The 19,178-nt window shown below is 45.5% G+C and overlaps 1 protein-coding gene across 2 annotated transcripts in view; it reads right to left on the bottom strand.

Moving 5' to 3' along the window:
• ptch1 (patched 1) overlaps nucleotides 1–19,178 on the bottom strand; it is a 101,992-nt gene that overhangs the window by 10,501 nt on the left and 72,313 nt on the right. For both annotated transcript variants that reach the window (XM_063186205.1, XM_063186204.1), the window contains exons 17-20: nucleotides 12,781–12,961; nucleotides 8,661–8,941; nucleotides 5,733–5,870; nucleotides 4,272–4,414 (exon numbers count right to left, since the gene is read on the bottom strand). In XM_063186205.1, coding sequence (XP_063042275.1) covers nucleotides 4,272–4,414; nucleotides 5,733–5,870; nucleotides 8,661–8,941; nucleotides 12,781–12,961 — 743 coding nt within the window. The remainder of the gene's footprint in view (nucleotides 1–4,271; nucleotides 4,415–5,732; nucleotides 5,871–8,660; nucleotides 8,942–12,780; nucleotides 12,962–19,178) is intronic.

The following is a 19,178-nucleotide window of genomic DNA, read 5'->3' as shown; positions in this document are numbered from 1 at the left end:
CAGATGACTTTGTCCTGGGCTTGGCCAAAGCTGTCAGCGGCCCTGACAAGCGTAGGTACAGACGTACATACGTATGTACGTACAAAAGAGTGAACAAATGACCCAAGGACAGACTGAGCTGCGATGCCTGCGACCGTGAGAGAGAAACAGAGCGAGAGGACTGTGGAGGGCTGCTGGAGGAGCCCCATATTTAGGCAGGCTGCAGACGGGCGGCATGAGGGGGGGTGGGGGTCCCTGTTTACACTGGAGCTGGAAGCCTGGGTTCAATCAAACCACCCATTAGATTTATCCTTTGAAATCGACTTACAGTAGAGAAGTGTGTGGTTGGGCTGAATCCCCCCCCTCCCCAACTCCCTGCCCACCAGACCCTCCATCCCCCAATTCGTACCCCTAACGCTCAACCTCAACCCTGCCCCTTCCCTCCAAACCCCCTCATGAAAGTGAAAAAGACCTCAGACTTTTGATTTTTTTACTCTGAGAAAGTATGACCTTAGTCGTCGCAATTGGTAAAAAGGGATCGTGGTGGTTTTTAAAGTACACTGTCACACGTCAGGTATTAGAGGAAGAAGCCTCCTGGTATAATAACTAGTGTGTGTGTGTGTGTGTGTGTGTGTGTGTGTGTGTGTATAAGAGAGAGTCTGTCAGTGAGTGTCTTTGTCTGTGTGTCTGCATGTGTGACTGTGTGTCTGTGTAGTATAATAACTGGTGTGGGGGGGAGGGGATGGGGCTGAGGCTGATCTATCATCAGCTCTCTGGTCCGGTGTGGATTCTGTGACTGTGTACATTACGGGCCTTCGCTGTAAAAAACTGATCCCAGAGCATTATGCCATCTGTACTGAGGAGGCCCTCGGATTTGCAGATGATTTACAAGTTACCAGAGACGTGGCCAGGACCAAACCGGATGTGATGCAGTGTGCATACTCACACACACATTTACACGTACACGTACACACACACACATACACATATACACGCACACACACACACACACATACACAAACAGACTCAACCACACACATGCGTTCCCGCACACACACACACACACAAAACCACACACACACATATTCATAGATATGTTGACGAAGACCTGTTTTTAATGCCTTGGGTGGAATGGAGACGAAAGTGAAAAAAAATTCTCCTTCACCAAATACATGCCCTGCAGAGAGAGGCTGAGGGATCTGTTTGGTCTCCAAATATTCACAGGATCTGACAGGGAAAGCCAAGGGAACACTTATTTCTGCAAGGCCACAAAAATACAATAAGCGTTTTTTTTCACCCCTTCTTCTTTTCTTTTTGGAAAATACTGCGTGGAGTGCCACAAAAGTCTCCACATGAGGCACAAGATGGGTATGGTGAAATTAAGATACGTGCATTTTTTAAAAACTACATTATGGACAGCCATAAAAAAAAACTCGGCAGAAGTGTAGCATAAGTTATCACTTAGCATTGCGTTTTTTCCCCCCTAATTGCATGTGATTAAATTACACTGGTATGGCACGTGGTTGTGTGAAACACGATCACAGATGCCGGAAATGGGACTCCTATAAAGTTCAGATTGGCGAGGAGGCGCGCGCTTGACCTTCATGACACACGCTTCAAAGGGGATCGCACATGTTTACTGATACCCCTCTATGCCGTTTGAGGAGGTGAGGAGAGGCCGCACGCGCCTCACCCCTGTGTGTGTGTACTGTGTGTGTGTGTGTGTGTGTGTGTGTGTGTGTGTGTGTGTGTGTGTGTGTGTGTGTGTGTGTGTGTGTGTGTGTGTGTGTGTGTGTGTGTGTGTGTGTGTGTGTGTGTGTGTGTGTTCATTGTTTCACACATTTTCAGGGGACACTTTTGAGTACACTTTTTTATGTGAGGAACCAATTACTTGGCACCTAAAATGATTGGTTTGCCGATGATGATGATGATGATTTTAAATGGAAGGGACTTATTTAGTCTGAGGTTAGAAGTGGGCTCTAACAAGTCTACTCCCCTTCCTGGCTGTGTCTGTGTTTGAAATGCCCGTTATCACAGCCTTCTTGGAGGCCTCATGACATGTGGCTTGGAAGACGTTTGGCTTTTAGGTCGGAGCCGTTTCTTTCCAGAATTCATGCTGCCCATTCACAAGTCTTACCCTTTTTCATTAATATGTAACATCACCATCAAATTCCAACCATTTATTAGGACGGGGAAAATGGCACTTTTCATACATGCTATGAAAAGGTGGATCTTCTCCATGTCTGTCATTTTGAATTTCCAGAAATAGACAGTTTAGCTGCAAAACATTGGTCTGGATTTTGGTAAAAACTGGTATATTAGTTTATTATTTAGAAAATATGTGTAGAAAAGATCAACTTTTGGAATAGACAGTACAGTTTCAATGAGCAGCATAGTTACAATACCTATTCTACCCACCATCCTACACAGTCCACCTTAAAGGACCACTTCAGACAATTTCAATATGCTGTTGTATTGCTCATGCTACCCTTGACTTGTCAGTACCCGCTGATGCCACATCTTTCGGCTCAGCCGTTTTCGAGGTTTGAGCTATTCTAATGGGGGCAGCTTTTGTTTACATTTAACAAATTCTTAACATAGGCCTACTCCAAATATTATCCCGAAAGCTATCGCTGTTTGATAGTTGTCTGCTGATGTTGCACAACCTTTTGGATGTTTTTGGGAATAAATCAAAATGTTTTTTTGAAATGTAAACAAACACCTGCCCCCATTACAATGACCAGTATCTTGGAAAAGGCTGAGGTAAAAAACATCTCAGGTACTGACAAGTCCAGGGTAGTGTGAGCATTACAACTAAATGTTGAAATTGGCTGAAGTTATCCTTTAAAGGCTGGATTTAAGGCCTTTGACCTGACATTGCCAACCTGAGTAGTTCTGCATGTATGTACTGTTTTTTGGTTACTCGATTAGTTAATTGATCTTTTGATTAAGTTCAGTTCCGATCAATTGACAAAAATGCAAAAAGGTAGTGTTTCCAAAGTGAATACTGAGTGGCAATTATCATTTCACCCAATGATTTCATATAGGCAAAACATCTTCATGCACCTACACGTAAACAACATACATACAACGCATACACAATACAGACACATACATGCTACAAAGCCCAAATCAAAGCCAGTGGATTTGAACAGAGTGGGACGGTGGGTGGTAGGTTGGAGTATGTGTGTAGGGGGGATGAATGGCTTTCATGCATGATTGGCCCTCATGGGTAGATTCCAGTGTGACACGCAGGCTTGAGCCCCCCCCCCCCCCAACACCACCACACAATGCCATCCCCTTACTCATTACTGCAAAGTCATCCACATCCACATCAAAAGGGACGAGCCATGCATACAAGTGCACTAGAGGTATCAACACAGGAGAGCACTCCTACCCTCCACCACTAACGCAGTTCAACCACCCACCACCACCATCACTATGGAGGCATCTCCTTTGGAATCAAATTGGCCATTCCGCTAATGACAGATGGAATGTGTAATGGAACACTAAACAGCACTTAACGGTGCAGGCCAAGCCGTTCTGACTCAGCCTGGCCCCCATTGACGCCACTGCTCCTGCTGCTGCTGCATATCTCTCATAGCTTAAATCCTTCTGACCTAAACTCCAGGATCTCCATTGATTAAAACTCCACCACCCACCACCACTTCCAATTTTCTTGTTCACTAGGCTAGTTCCTATACACCTGAAACTTCTATTCTCTTTACGTTTTTGATTCTATCTCCAGGCTCCATATAGCATTGCATACCTTTAACTCTGTATCATTATCATCAGCAATAAAGAAAGTAAAGGAGAACTCTGGTTTATGGATAAGGAGATCTAATCAGTAGTGAATGCTCTGCTTAAAAGAACATAATGGCCTTTGTTTACATGAAAGAGACAAGTTGATGTGTTTTTTGTGTGAGAATGGATGAAAAAAAGTCTGAGGAACTAGAGACAAGTTGGTGTGAGAGTGAAAAAAACAGACGTTATGAAGAACTAGGAGTTGCAAAGACAAAGTAGAGCTTAAATGATGGGAAAGTGAAAGTGTGAGACGTCTCTTCAGACACATGATTGGGAATATACGAACGAGGTTCATTAGGCCTTCTGCTGATAATTTATGAACTACTTAGTTTTTCAATTCAGGTACAAACCATTTTTCTGCTCTTGATGATCACTTTTTCCATGACCAGGAACAAACATTTTTACCACTGTCCTGGCCTTGAAAGACAAAACAGTTCATATAAAAATATGACAGACAGGGAGTGAAGTGACAGGAGGTCAGGCCTTACCTGACGATAAAGTCGAACTCTGAGCCAGCCAGCATGAGGACTCCCAGCAGTGTGGAGAAGGCTCCATCCAACACGGGGGCAAACATGTGCTCCAGAGCCAGGATGGCACGCTTGTTACGGTCACCGATGGCTGTCAGGAAGGCCTGGTGGCAAAACACAACATTTGACTAAGTCAGTTTTTTTGGTGTTTTACGACTTTATTGACAGGACAGTTTGAGAGGAGGACAGGAAGCGAATGGGGAAGGGTCGGCAAATGACCCGGGCCTGGAATGGTACCCACGTCGGCCGCATGGCAGACAAGTGCCCTACCGGTCGGCCACAGCAGGGCCTCATTTGACTAAGTTATAATGGAGTACTCAAAGCAGAGTTCCAGTGCATAACCAGTATCAAGTTGTTGGGGATGTGCAGTCAAGGTAATTCAAGTAAAAAGAGGATAAATCACAGCACGCTGGTCTTCTCTTTGCAGTGATTTATCCCCCTTTTACCTTAACTTATAATGGAGCTTTCTACTTGCACCACTTTTTTGAAAGTCTTTTGTCTTTTTCTTTTTCCTATTTATTAACTCAGAGGGCCTGCACAAGAGTTCCTATGTGCCCGAACTACTAGTTCAAGCACAAATGGCAAATAAAGAACGTTGACTTTGACTTTGAGGAGGGGAGATAGAGGAGGGGGTGGGGGCTGTTTAAAATGACTGAGAGAAGAAACTGAACACGCCATGTGTGTGTACAAGGGTAATGTGTTAAGTCTTAAGGCAATATCAGATCCGTTTTTTTCTTTCTTTAGTCAACATGATGGAAGAATGAGAGGAGGTGGCGGAACAGTTGTAGACTGAGAGTTTAAGCATACTAAAACACTTTTTTGTCTTCTGTCAACTAGGTTGAATTGTCTTGTCTTTTCTTACTTGAAAATGTGCATCTTATGGTTAGGACAGAAGATACAGAAAGTGTAACAGGAACATGTAGATGAGCCACTGCCAAAATGTTATGTCCAAAAACTTAAGCATCTCATTAAATCCGAATAGATCTAATTGGGTAACTTTGTTTACTCTCTGTGTGTGTGTGTGTGTGTGTGTGTGTGTGTGTGTGTGTGTGTGTGTGTGTGTGTGTGTGTGTGTGTGTGTGTGTGTGTGTGTGTGTGTGTGTGTGTGTGTGTGTGTGTGTGTGAGAGAGACTGTGTGTGAGTGTGTGTGTGTGTGTGTGTGTGTGTGTGTGTGTGTGTGTGTGTGTGTGTGTGTGTGTGTATGGGTGATGGGTGCTCCTATGAGTACATTGTGTCTTGTCGTCTCATCAGTGCATGTGTGTGTGTGTGTGTGTGTGTGTGTGTGTGTGTGTGTGTGTGTGTGTGTGTGTGTGTGTGTGTGTGTGTGTGTGTGTGTGTGTGTGTGTGTGTGTGTGTGTGTGTGTGTGTGTGTGTGTGCGCGCATTGGTGTTCCTATGAGAACATTGTGTCTTGTGGTCTCACCAGTGCTACATGGACTGTGAACTCGACCCCGATGCCCACTGATGCGATGAGGATCACCACGGGAACGGCACTCAGCTTGATGCCAATCAGACCCATCATGCCAAACAGCTCCACCGTCATCAGCGCAAGCACCAGCACCTGCAACACAACAACCAAACACTCTTAGAACTACAAGTGCAGACCTCCGCCAAGGAAGCGGTTTGATAGAACATTTGGCTATGTTACACCCTATGTTTTTAAAGCATTTCTGCCTTCTTTTTGTGGAGTTAGAAACTGGAATGTCAAAATCTGCCCTATCCTGCAATGGTGAAAAATCCTGGTTCCGGATCGTGATCCGAATCAACACCAAAATTTAATTGGGCTAAAACAGGTGGACTGTGCCATATTTAATAGTATGCCAATGAGGAGCAAATTTAGTCTGAGGCAGTCAATCAAATCAACAACATAAATGTTTCCATTGATTTGATTCGCTGCTACGACCTGTTCACAGTCGATCTGTCAGAATGGAACACTGAGTTTCGTTTCTCTTCGCTTTCCTAGTTTTGCCTGCATGTGTCTGAAGTGAATTCCATTGGAAGAAAGGATTGATGGAGCAAGTTTGGGATTGGTGAGCTGGGAGGATGGATGTATTGAGGCTGGGATGGAGTGGGGTGGGGAAGAAGGTGCCCATGCCCTGGGTTCGTCTGATGGAGAGACAGGCTTGATGGAGCAGGCTGCAGCTTGTGTGGTAGTGAGGTTGGGTTGGAGGGAAGGGGGTAGTAGAGAAGGGTATGTGTGTGTGTGTGTGGGGGGGGGGTGGTAATGCCATTATCAGCTGATTGGCCTGAGGTTTAAGGGGCCCAGGTGCATCTGAAGGAGGTGGGGTGTGGTTATGGCGGTGGGGTGGGGTAGTGGATAAAGGAATGGATGGGGAGGGTTAAGGAAGGAAGCTTAAGCAAGATGCAAGATACAGAGGAGAGAGAGAGAGAGAGAGAGAGAGAGAGAGAGAGAGAGAGAGAGAGAGAGAGAGAGAGAGAGAGAGAGAGAGAGAGAGAGAGAGAGAGAGAGAGAGACAGAGACAGAGAGAGAGGTGGACGAACTCTGACAACTCAGATGTGGAAAAGCGGTTGTGGTGAGGTTCGGAGGTTGGGGTTGTACGTTAGGTGGTGGTTGGGTGGACAAAAGGCAAATGGTAAAAACCAAAGCTGGGGCCGTAACTGTGTCTTTCATCTGTCTTGTAAAGCATGAGGACTGAACAAAAAGTCCTGTTGCAGAGCTCTTGGAGCCACTGAAGATGGCTTTAACACTGGCCTGCAGTAAAAGGTAGGGGGACAGGGGCCGCAACCCTGTAAGACACATACAGAGAGAGAGAGAGAGACAGAGAGAGAGAGAGAGAGAGAGAGAGAGAGAGAGAGAGAGAGAGAGAGAGAGAGAGAGGGTGCAGGAGGCTGTGACCACAAGGCACACAGTAAAAGGAGATAGGGAGAGAGAGAGAGAAAGAGAGAAAGAGGAGGGGGGTGGAGGCTTGAATGCGAAAGAGAGACAGAAATATAAATAAAGAAAGAGAGGGTGCAGGAGGATAGAACCAGTAGAGATAGTGATTTGGGAATGGTGTGGTGGGGTGTGTGTGTGTGTGTGAAAAAAAGGCAAGAGACCTCCACAAGAAGGAAAAGAAGCCATATTTAAAAGGCAATGCTGCCGTTTGTGGTCGTCCGGGGCAACCTGCTTGTCTCCTCACATTCATTTCATTGAGATGTCTGCGAAACGCAGCTCGCAGTAGACTAAACAAACGTGCCCTGACAGTGCAATATAAACACAACGAACAGGGCTATGAAAACACACCAGTGCTGTTCTCTCTCTTCTACTCCCCCTCCAAGACTACCCTGTGCTTCGCCTTTTACAACATACGTTTCAATTTGAGGGGCCAAAAAAACAAAAAGCCATACAGAAAGACATGTTCTTCACCCGATACACATCTCTGTGCTAACAATGTTATACAGGTCTAAATTGGAGTTGGGCGAAAACAGGGATTTACTCTCCAACATGATGGATTCATACAGCGTCAATGGGACCCTGTTTCCAGGAACTTACCTGGAAAACGGGAGGAGGAAAATGAAAGGCTATATGTGCTGTACGTTACTCTTTCTCTTAATGTTGCTCCCATTACACAGGAATGCGTGACTGTACATTTTTACAACAGAGGAGAGGGAGTAGAAGTGTTTGCTCCTTCAATGGCACTACTCCACAACTCTTTCATCCCATATTGAGTTGAAGCACACCATTTGTGGCATTTCTTGTTCCACTTTAACTTCCAGGTATACTGCACTATTAAATGGTAACCCTGACCGTGTTTTTTTTCCTATATATCCATATCAACCAATATTGTGGAGAGCTCTCCCAAACCCCCTACCAGCGGAGAATTGATTGATTTCAATACATTTTTTCACATTGACCAATTTTGACGTTTTCCTTTGGCGTTGACACTAAAGGTAACACCCATTCTGAAATGCAGTTTTAAGTTCTGTGTAAAAGCCCTATCCAACTGTACTCACAATGCCACTGGTAGTCCAGGGGTTGAGAAGGTACCAACGCTTCCCAAATGTAACTATATGGTGTAACTACTTCCCTACCCTTCCTAAATCCAGTTTTGACTTATATATGTACATGTTATGAGTTATATATGTATAATATGTACTTTGTATGTATCCAGTCACAAGTTATAAATGTATAAGAGTACTTTACTTCTAGAGTAAAGTAAGTATCTTTGGGTGTGCGAAGAAAAGGACTGAAAACGTAATATGTTTATATGTATAAACCCTATCTCAGTACTCATGATGCGGTCCAGGGGTTGAGAAGGCACCAACACTTCCCAAATGAAGCAATAAGCTATACAACAATGTAGTGGGTACTCCCGATGTTCGTTATACATTACTGTAGTGTGGTACTCACGATGATGCCGGCGGTCCAGGGGTTGAGCAGGAAGACGGCGCAGACCAGGAAGGTGCAGGCGAGGACTACGCTGATGGACAGCAGCAGCCAGTGGCGCAGGCTGACGTACTGCTCCCAGAAGAGGAAGGGGTAGCCGTTGGGGTAGGCGGGCAGGCCCAGCCGGCTGGAGTTGCCGCAGATGGCCCGCACGCTCTCGATGGCCTCCACGAACTGCGGCGTCTCCCGCAGCCCGTTGAGGTAGAAGGGGAACTGTGCGTACTCGATTGGTTCAGCAGCGGGAACTGTGGAGGGGAGAAGAAGAAAGCATAGGTTCCAATTAAAATTCATTGTTAGATCTCCCGCAGCCACGTTGAAGTGAAAGAGGAACTGTGCGTACTCGATAGGTTAAGCGGTGGGAACTGTGGACGGGAGAGAGGAGAAGAAAGACAAGTTAAAATTAATTGTAATATTTGATCAGTTTCAGCAACAGGAACTAATGAAGAAGTGAGAGGAGAGAGAGCAAGAAGCTAAAAAAAGCTTGAATTAGTAGTAGAATTGTCTTCAAATGTAAAGGTAAGAGACTATGACGACCATGGACCACCAAAATTACCATGGAGTACACAAATTATAAAGACAAATTTCCCTGAGTGTGATCGTTTTCCCGAAGTTGCTTTTCTTTTGCCTGACCGTGATCGTTTTCCTGAAGTAGCTTTGTATGAAAAATATGTTGAGGAGAAACATAATGTCCAAGTAACTACTATATCATCACCAACTTTTAAAGTTTGCATGGTAACTTAATTATGGTTAATTGATGACTTGAGTCATATAATTACATTGTCATTACCTCTGCTAACCTTGACCTAAGGCTGCTCTTAATATTCTTTTCCCAGGGAAAAAGTAGGAAGTTGGGATCAAGTCAAATACCATATTGTAACTCTCTCTTTCCCTCAACAGATTTCCCCAACTGTTGCTTTCAGCCACTCCTACCTGACAGAAAGAATTAAGGCCTGTCTTAAAACCTGGATCTGATACGTTTCCTACCGTGTTCCTACTGCTCTCTCTCTCTCTCTCTCTCTCTCTCTCTCTCTCTCTCTCTCTCTCTCTCTCTCTCTCTCTCTCTCTCTCTCTCTCTCTCCCTCCCTCCCTCTACATCTTGTCTCCCCTCTGTTCCTCTGGCTAGTCCACTACTACTACAGTACTACTCTCTGGCGTTGTGCGGAAACATCTCATTTTCAACTTGTAAACCCAACCTGGTTTGACCTTATACTGGCTTGGGGTAACCATGCACCCATCTCTCTCTCTCTCTCTCTCTCTCTCTCTCTCTCTCTCTCTCTCTCTCTCTCTCTCTCTCTCTCTCTCTCTCTCTCTCTCTCTTTCTCTCTCCCCTCCCTTTCCTCCTGACCGATTTCCAACCCCCCTCCACTCCACTCCCCTGTGCTTTAACATTTTTCCCCTGGTCTCCCCTCCCCTCCCCTATCTCTCCCCTGAACCCCCCTCCACCCCTCCCATTATAATCTCCTCTATAAATTCACATTTGGACGCCTGGCTGGAGTCCTGCCAACCTTGGCTCCTGGGGGGCCGGTGCTCTCCTCCGCTTGTTATCCAATCACGCTTCCCCGAGTGGGCGAAGGGGGAAAAAACAGCCCCACCACCGTTTTAAAAACCGCAAAGTCGAAACAGTGACTGACCGACACACCGGCAGGCATACACCACCCGAAAAAAAATGTGTGTCATAAAGCTGCGAACGAGCAAGCGAGAGAGGCGAGCAGGCCCTCAGACAAATTAAAGCCACACACTGGGCCCTGTTTACACCCCCCAGCTATTTTACTGTACCGCGCCAGCCCACCATGACCATCCTCCCTACACACACACACACGCACACGCACACACACACGCACACGCACACGCACACACACACGCACACGCACACGCACACGCACACACGCACATTCACACTGTGGTGTTGTTTGGTAAAATGCTAACATCCATATATTATTGTGAACGGAAAATGCCTTATTGAGTTTTTTTGGGGGGAAAAAAGAAAAAAAAGCAGACTGAAATCCTGATTATGTTGTGTAATGATTGGGGTAGCGTTAACACTTTAACATATTATTGCAAATGGAAAATACCTGATTGTATTTTTTAAACGGGTCTACCTTTTCTTCCTTATAGAAAAACTGTACATTCATCTGAAAGAATACTACACTGTGCAACAATGATGGCAGCAGGATGGTTAGCTGGTTGAAAGGAGGACAATTTATCACTCCATCTGGAGACATGTGGGATGAGACTTGGGGATGTATCGCAGTGCCAGGAAACAAAACAGAAGAAATAAATCTCAGCAAAAAAAAGAAAAAAAGACTGAACTAGCTACAGGTGGGAGCATCGAAACACATAAATGACTCGTGACCAGAATCAGCTGGTAGAAATCAGAGTAGCATACTACAACAAGGGCGGTTATGTGACAACTCTGGTTTAATTCACCCAGGAGGTGGTCAGATTCAGAGCAATAACAGCCTGTCGCCATATGGCCAGTTTTGTTTTGAAAGGACACTGTGTGAGATTTTTAGTTGTTTATTTCCAGAATTCATGCTGCCCATTCACTAATGTTACCTTTTTTCATGACTACTTACCACCACCATCAAATTCTAAGTATTCATTATGACTGGAAAAATTGCACTTTTCATACATGAAAAGGGGGATCTTCTCCATGGTCCGCCATTTTGAATTTCCAAAAATAGCCATTTTTAGCTGCAAAAATGACTGTACTTGGATCGTACTAGAAAATATTTGTTAATTACTTAGTAAACTTTCATGTAGAGATCAAATTTGGCAATAGGCAGCCCAGTTTCAATGAGTAGCATAGTTGTAGCATAGCATAGCATACTTTTTTGACCATTTCCTGCACAGTGTCCCTTTAAAGAATAAAGAATTGGGCTGTTTTTCTTGCTAACAGGTTTGTACAACTGTGACTAAAGTTCACCTAGTTAATCACTTCAGTCACCATTGTGGTGCTACCCAAACCATAGTTGCTAATCAGTGCTTAGCAACGACCAATGACTAACCAACCACTTGGTTGCTGGTGACTTGGTTAGAAACTGCAGCATGGTTTTTAGGATATACAGTTGGCACCACTACAATCACCTGCGTTGCAGCCAACACTCTGACATGGCCTCTGTTATAAATTGGATGTTAGCAGAATGGCAAAGTCTTAATGTATTACTAAAGGATCTGTGTAATGTTTCAGTAGTGTTGTACTATGGTTAAGTCTTTTTAATTACTATTACAGCATGGTGTATTGTGTGCTGTGGTGTGGTGTGGTGTGGTGGTGTGTATGGTGTGCTGTGGTGTGGTGTGTTGTTATGTGTGGCGTGGTATGGTGTGCTGTGGTGTGGTGTGTTGTTATGTGTGGCGTGGTATGGTGTGCTATGGTGTGGTGTGTTGTTATGTGTGGCGTGGTATGGTGTGCTGTGGTGTGGTGTGTTGTTATGTGTGGCGTGGTATGGTGTGCTGTGGTGTGGTGTGTTGTTATGTGTGGCGTGGTATGGTGTGCTGTGGTGTGGTGTGTTGTTATGTGTGGCGTGGTATGGTGTGCTATGGTGTGGTGTGTTGTTATGTGTGGCGTGGTATGGTGTGCTGTGGTGTGGTGTGTTGTTATGTGTGGCGTGGTATGGTGTGCTGTGGTGTGGTGTGTTGTTATGTGTGGCGTGGTATGGTGTGCTGTGGTGTGGTGTGTTGTTATGTGTGGCGTGGTATGGTGTGCTATGGTGTGGTGTGTTGTTATGTGTGGCGTGGTATGGTGTGCTGTGGTGTGGTGTGTTGTTATGTGTGGCGTGGTATGGTGTGCTATGGTGTGGTGTGTTGTTATGTGTGGCGTGGTATGGTGTGCTGTGGTGTGGTGTGTTGTTATGTGTGGCGTGGTATGGTGTGCTATGGTGTGGTGTGTTGTTATGTGTGGCGTGGTATGGTGTGCTGTGGTGTGGTGTGTTGTTATGTGTGTAGCGTGGTATGGTGTGCTGTGGTGTGGTGTGTTGTTATGTGTGGCGTGGTATGGTGTGCTGTGGTGTGGTGTGTTGTTATGTGTGGCGTGGTATGGTGTGCTGTGGTGTGGTGTGTTGTTATGTGCGCTGTGGTCCCTTACTGAGCCAGGTGTCGGGGAGGACGTCGGTGCGCTCGTGGAGCCACTCGGGCGGGTGCGGGCGGATGTTGGCCTGTGAGGCGGCGTAGGCCACCGGGTCATTGCTGACCCACGCCGTCAGGTAGATGTAGAAGCAGCTGGGGTTGATGATGCCGTCCGCGTCCACCAGCCGCGTCCGCGTCAGCTGTGGGGAGACAACAGGAGGAGAAGGAGGAGAGGGAGGGAGGAGAGGGAGGGAGGGAGGTGGGGGACGGGAGGGACGAAAATAGAAGAGGCACGGTCAGCAGAGAACAACAAGTGTGATACAGCTTTAATGTTGTTTATTATTAGTAATTATAATTACTTTGACACAGTATTAATATTGTCTATTACATATCATGACAAACACAGGGTATAAGAGTAATCAGCTGGAAAAATCACAGGAATGGTAGTGGTAATCTGGTAATCTGGCATACAGGGCATTTTCCTGGGGGGGACGACACTGGTGTTTGCTTCAAAATTTCCCTTAGAGTCCGTCCTGTAGTTTACATGGGGTGGCCCATCCCAAATATACAGTGGACGAAGCCCATCATAATTGTAGTATGCCGGTGGGGGTGGGGGTGAGGGGCTGGTCTATACTAAAAAAAATGCAGAGGCCAGTTTGTGGTTTGTGGAGTTCAGCCCTGGGGTCGCGAGAGAGGTGGGAGACGCCTACCCAGCAGAGAAGCAGCTGCGTGTTGCACACGTAACTACTGTCTGTGAAGTTTCTCATTCATCCTTTCTCATTCTCTCATTCTCTCATTCTAATTCAGTTGCAGCCAACTGGACAAACTAAAGGTCCAAAACGTATCTGTTATTATCATTATATTATTGTATTATTATCTCCACCAAGTACGCTATGTTTTGAAGGCAAATGCTTGCTAGTTTGTTTATTTGGTGACACTTTATTTTAGGGATACATCTATTAGCACTAATACATACAATGTTCCTGTATAAGTAACTTGTAAGGCATGTACAATGCAAAATCAAACATTTTTTAGGCACGTATTCGCAAATGTCTTGTTCATGCACAATAAGGGATTTATTACCAATTTAACCTTAGTAAGGACCTAGTAGGCCTTAGCGTTTGCTTAATACATGCCTTACAAGTTACTTATGCAGGCATTAACATTGTATGTATTAGTGCTTATAGATGTATCCCTAAAATAAAGTGTTACCGTTTATTTTTGCACTATAATATTTTATTATTGCTGCAATACAATGTCATTCTTATGGTCTATCACATTTGATGCAGATACTATCTAGAGGTTGCCATCAGTCAGGGGCCCCCTGATTGGTCAAAGGGGGTTAAAACAATTTTGCTGAAATGCAGATGCAGTAATGAAAAAAATCATCTCTTGTTAATACTCCTCTATATAGTTGGCAGACTTAATATGCAGCTCTTATTACAACACTGTTTATGTAAACAGAAAGGGGGGGCGGAGGGGGGGTATCGCAACCTGTAGCCTAGGAGCCCCATGCCGCCCTGTTCCCCACAACTGTATGGTAGTGAGTTGAGTTGTCTGGGAAGATTTTTCCTTTTTCTGTTGTGGATATACTGGGGTTCTTTGAGGAGAAGTAAAAGCAGAGAGAGAGAGAGAGAGAGAGAGAGAGAGAGAGAGAGAGAGAGAGAGAGAGAGAGAGAGAGAGAGAGAGAGAGAGAGAGAGAGAGAGGAGTGAAAAAATGGTTTGAGATCAACAGCGAGTGATGGAGATAGATCGAGAGACAGATGAAAGAAAAGGAATGGCTAAAGATCAACTCTTGTCCTCCTTTATTTTGTTGCAGAGGGAAAGAGAGAGAGAAAGAGAGAGATAGAGAAAGAGAGAGAGAGAGAGAGAGAGAGAGAGAGAGAGAGAGAGAGAGAGAGAGAGAGAGAGAGAGAGACAGAGAAAAGAGATGTTCAAAAATGCCTAATCTCCTGGAGAACTCCCTCTTCTCTTCCTAGAGCTGCATAGCGTATGCACCTCCCGAGAAGGTAAAACCATTACAGGACGACGGTGGTCTGTGCTATAAATCCACCCCCCTCTCCAAACGCTCAACGTCAGGGGTGAATGAGCATGTGTGTGTGTGTGTGTGTGTGTGTGTGTGTGTGTGTGTGTGTGTGTGTGTGTGTGTGTGTGTGTGTGTGTGTGTGTGTGTGTGTGTGTGTGTGTGTGTGTGTGTGTGTGTGTGTGTGTGTGTGTGTGTGTGTGTGAGAGAGAGAGAGAGAGAGAGAGACAGAGAGAGAGAGTGTGTGCACATTCCTGCATGTTTGTGCCTGAGTGTAAGTGTGTGTCTTTCTTGTGTGAGTGTATGTGTGTGTGTGTGTGTGTGTGTGTGTGTGTGTGTGTGTGTGTGTGTGTGTGTGTGTGTGTGTGTGTGTGTGTGTGTGTGTGTGTGTGTGTGTGTATGTTTGTGAGTGAGTGAGTGAGTGTGTGTGTGTGTCTTGACTGTGCATACATGTGCGTGTGTGTCTGTGTGTGCAATGCATTTGTGTCTATGCTTTTGCCTTGACTGTGTGTATGTGTGTATGCATGTGTTCACATGTGTGTGTTTGAGTGTGCGTGTGCGTGTGAGTGTATGTGGGGGGGTCGCTTTTGTGTTCAGAAGAGGGGGGGGAGGGGGGTGCTGGGGAGAGAAAAATTGCTTCAGTTAGCGTAACAATAAAAAAATTGGCCGCAGTCCCTGGGTGCGCCTGTGCGCAGTTAACCTTGCTGTTAACACAGAGGGAAAGTGGCACCCAGCAAATGGGGTGCGGCTATAAAAATAACACAACATCTGTATAAATGGGCCCCGGCGTTGGCTTCTCCTGACCCCTACGGATAGCCGGCGAGAAGTGCCCGAGCACCGGACTGGCGCCATGGCCCGGCCAAGCCTCTCTTGCAAAATGACTTTACACATTTCTTTGGCTTGTGTTGCACCCCACACACACACACACACACACACACAAAGAATTGTGTGTGCACGCACACTCTCTCACACTCACACACACACACACACACACACTCATGGAACATAGAAAATACACGCGTACTGTACGTATGTATACATACGTATACACGCGCGTATACACACACGTACACATACGGACGGGCGGAGACATACACACACACACTATTTCTCCCACATGCTGTTTCCCTCATAATACACACACACACACACACACACACACACACACACACACACACACACACACACACACACACACACACACACACACACACACACTCTTATACAATCACACTCTGTTTCCTACACACACGCACAACCACACACGCATTCCAAGATGTAGTAGTATAACTATTCTCTAAAATTTGTTGAAAGCTTCAGGCAAAGGGGGGAAAAAAAGTTCCAAGCTCGGTTGGCTGGAAAGGACCACACACCCATACAAGATTGCGAAAAAGGAAGAAAAAAAAAGAGAAAAAGTGGAAAAGAAAGAAAGAAAAAATAAGCAAGTAGTAGGGGCGTGATGAATGCACCCTTGATAAAAGTAGTTCCTACTTGCAGGGCTCCAGAGTGCGACCAATTTGGTCGCATATGCGCCCATTTTTTTCAATGGTGCGCCTAAAAAATATTTTTAGGCGCACCGGTGCGACCAGCCAGTAGAACAAAATCAATTAGGCTACCAAACAACCGTTTTAATGGACATAAAATTAATAGTCATTCTACAGTAGTGGCCCATCATCACACAATAAAACGTGTCGATGCGGTCATTCCTTCAACTCCGCTGAACTACCGGTAGCTTTCTCCCCCTTCCTCGTTCACAGGCAGCACGACGTTTCAGAATAGAATGTTCGACTTCGCTCAACTACCCGAGTTCACTTGTGCCAGCGACATTTGTGTTCTCAACCAGGCGAGTTTTGCAACGGACGAGAGAGTTACAATCACGGTAAAAACAGCAAAATGACTTGAGGATATTTTAAACACGAGAGAGTCACAATCACGGGGAAAAACTAAATGGCTTGAGCGGATATTAAACATTGCCACACAGAAACGCAGACGGGTGCGGATAATTGCCCGTTTCAGCCGCGTGAAATAGGTGACGCGCTAATCTGTCTCGAGACAGCACGAGAGAGAGAGAGAGAGAGAGAGAGAGAGAGAGAGAGAGAGAGAGAGAGAGAGAGAGAGAGAGAGAGAGAGAGAGAGAGAGAGCGAGAGAGCGAGAGAGAGAGAGAGAGGGAGAGAGAGAGAGAGAGAGAGAGCAAGACAGCGCACTAGTGCTGTCTTGTCTGTTCGTAGCGCTTGCTAAGATTGGCTACCACAATCATTATGCAGAGGGAGAGCGCTCAAAAACGGGGAAATAGACAAAACCCAATTCACCTCAGATTCCACTGTAAACATAGGCTATTTGTGTCTAATGATTTTAAAAATCATGACATTTTTAGCAGGGTTTGTAAAAAAAAAAATCTATCCATCCATCCATCCATCCATCCATCTATCTATCTTCATATTGTAACTCTGTGCTTGTGCCGTGTGCATAGCCTTATTGCAGAAAAGGCTTTTATGTTTATCTTACTAGTCAAACACTACTGACTAAAAGGCTACTAATTTGGTCTTTTCTACCAGCCAAACTGCTTGTAGCCAAGATGTGTTAGTTAGGTAGCCTACTGTCATGTCTTTTATAAGGAGCACATTTGGAAGACTAGCCTATAGCACATGAAAGGCTCCAGGTCTTTTAAAATATAGCAACAATAATAGAATAATAATAACAATTATTAGGCCTATTATTATTATTATTATTATTGCTATTGTTATTATTTTTAATTATTATTTTTTAAAGCTGAGGTGCGTGTGTGTATGGGGTGGTGAAAACATTTGGGTGCACCTAAATTTTGTGCTGGTGCACCTAAAAAAATGTTTAGGCGCACCAGTGCAACCAGTGCAAAAAGTTAGTCTGGAGCCCTGACTTGCTTACACACACAAAACACACTAAGACACACACAGACACACACAACCCCCCCCCCCCCACACACACACACACACTGAAAAATGTGTTTGGTCCAGTAAGGAGGGGGACCATGTGACGGAGCTTCCCCTCATTCCATTCAGAAAGGGGGGAACATGGCAGCCAAGCAGAGAGAGAGAGAGAGAGAGAGAGAGAGAGAGAGAGAGAGAGAGAGAGAGAGAGAGAGAGAGAGAGAGAGAGGGCGCAAAAGTAGGAGGAGGGATGAGGGGTAGAGAACGAGAGAAGGGGGAGAGAGAGATATAGTACAGAAAAGAAAGGTAGTGTGCAAAAGAGAGAAAACAAAAGAGAGAGAGAGAGGGACACACACGCACACATACAGAGAGAGGAAGAGAGACAGAGCCAGAGAAAAGACACACACAGAGGGGAGAGTGAGAGAGCAAGAGCGGGTAAAAGAGAGCAGGAGGGAGAGAGAGAGAGAGGGAGACTTGGATTCCTCAAGTCTGGATTGAATTAAGCAGCAGGATACGCAACAACTGTATGTCTTGAAGCTGTCACGGGAGGCACACACAGAGCATGGCTGGCGGGCCCCTCTCTCTCTCTCTCTCTCTCTCTCTCTCTCTCCCTCTCTTTCTCTCTCTCTCTCTCTCTCTCTCTCTCTCTCTCTCTCCCTCTCTCTCTCTCCCTCCCACTCGGCTCCCCTCGCTGTGGCTACAGCTACGCTATGCGCTCCCTCACAGGCACAGGAAATGACGACAGCTGGGGCCCGCACACAAACACACGGTGACGTGTCCAAGCCACCCCCCATCCCGACACACACACACACACACACACACACTCCATCCTCAACTGCTCACCTCGCCTGCCTCACCAATCCCCCACCCCTTCCTCCTCCTCTCTCTACTACACCACCCACCAACCAACTCTCCTCCTCCTCCTCCTCCTCCCGCGCCTCGTCCTTTCTCACTCTATCAAACACGTTATCAACTCTATCAACATGTTGCTAACGGAGCGCTTGCTAGCTAGGCTCAGACAGGACCCCCATGGAACTGAGGGGGGGACAAAGATCTGGTGGGTGGGGGACAGGTGGTTTGTTTGTTTTTGCGTGTTTTGCAGTTATTATCGTACTCAGTAAGTTAGAATACCAAGCGTCTGTTAGACGGTTAGACTGGTAGACTGAACCCCCAACATATTCCAGCAGGAAAACCTGTTGTGATGGGCTGCTCCATGCAGCCTCGCTTTAATGTCATTGAAAGCATTTAAAATCTTTGAAAAACAACTTTAGAAAGTCAAAATGGCAAAAACATAGACATAAATAATCATTATACACAAATATGTGAATTCTCTGGAATACACACTGGCTCACAGGCATACGTCTTCATATTCTGCAACTGTAAACTGTTTGGGGATTTTGCAAGTTGAGAGTCTGAGACTTTTTTTATAATTCCTTGTGGCATACGAATGGGACAAATGGTTTAAATGAAGAGTTAATTGCTTTTT

The sequence above is a fragment of the Engraulis encrasicolus genome, chromosome 21 (assembly GCF_034702125.1).
Source record: "Engraulis encrasicolus isolate BLACKSEA-1 chromosome 21, IST_EnEncr_1.0, whole genome shotgun sequence".
Taxonomy (NCBI): Eukaryota; Metazoa; Chordata; class Actinopteri; order Clupeiformes; family Engraulidae; genus Engraulis; species Engraulis encrasicolus.
Note: the sequence above shows the minus strand (reverse complement) of the source record. Positions and strands in the feature narration are given on the sequence as shown.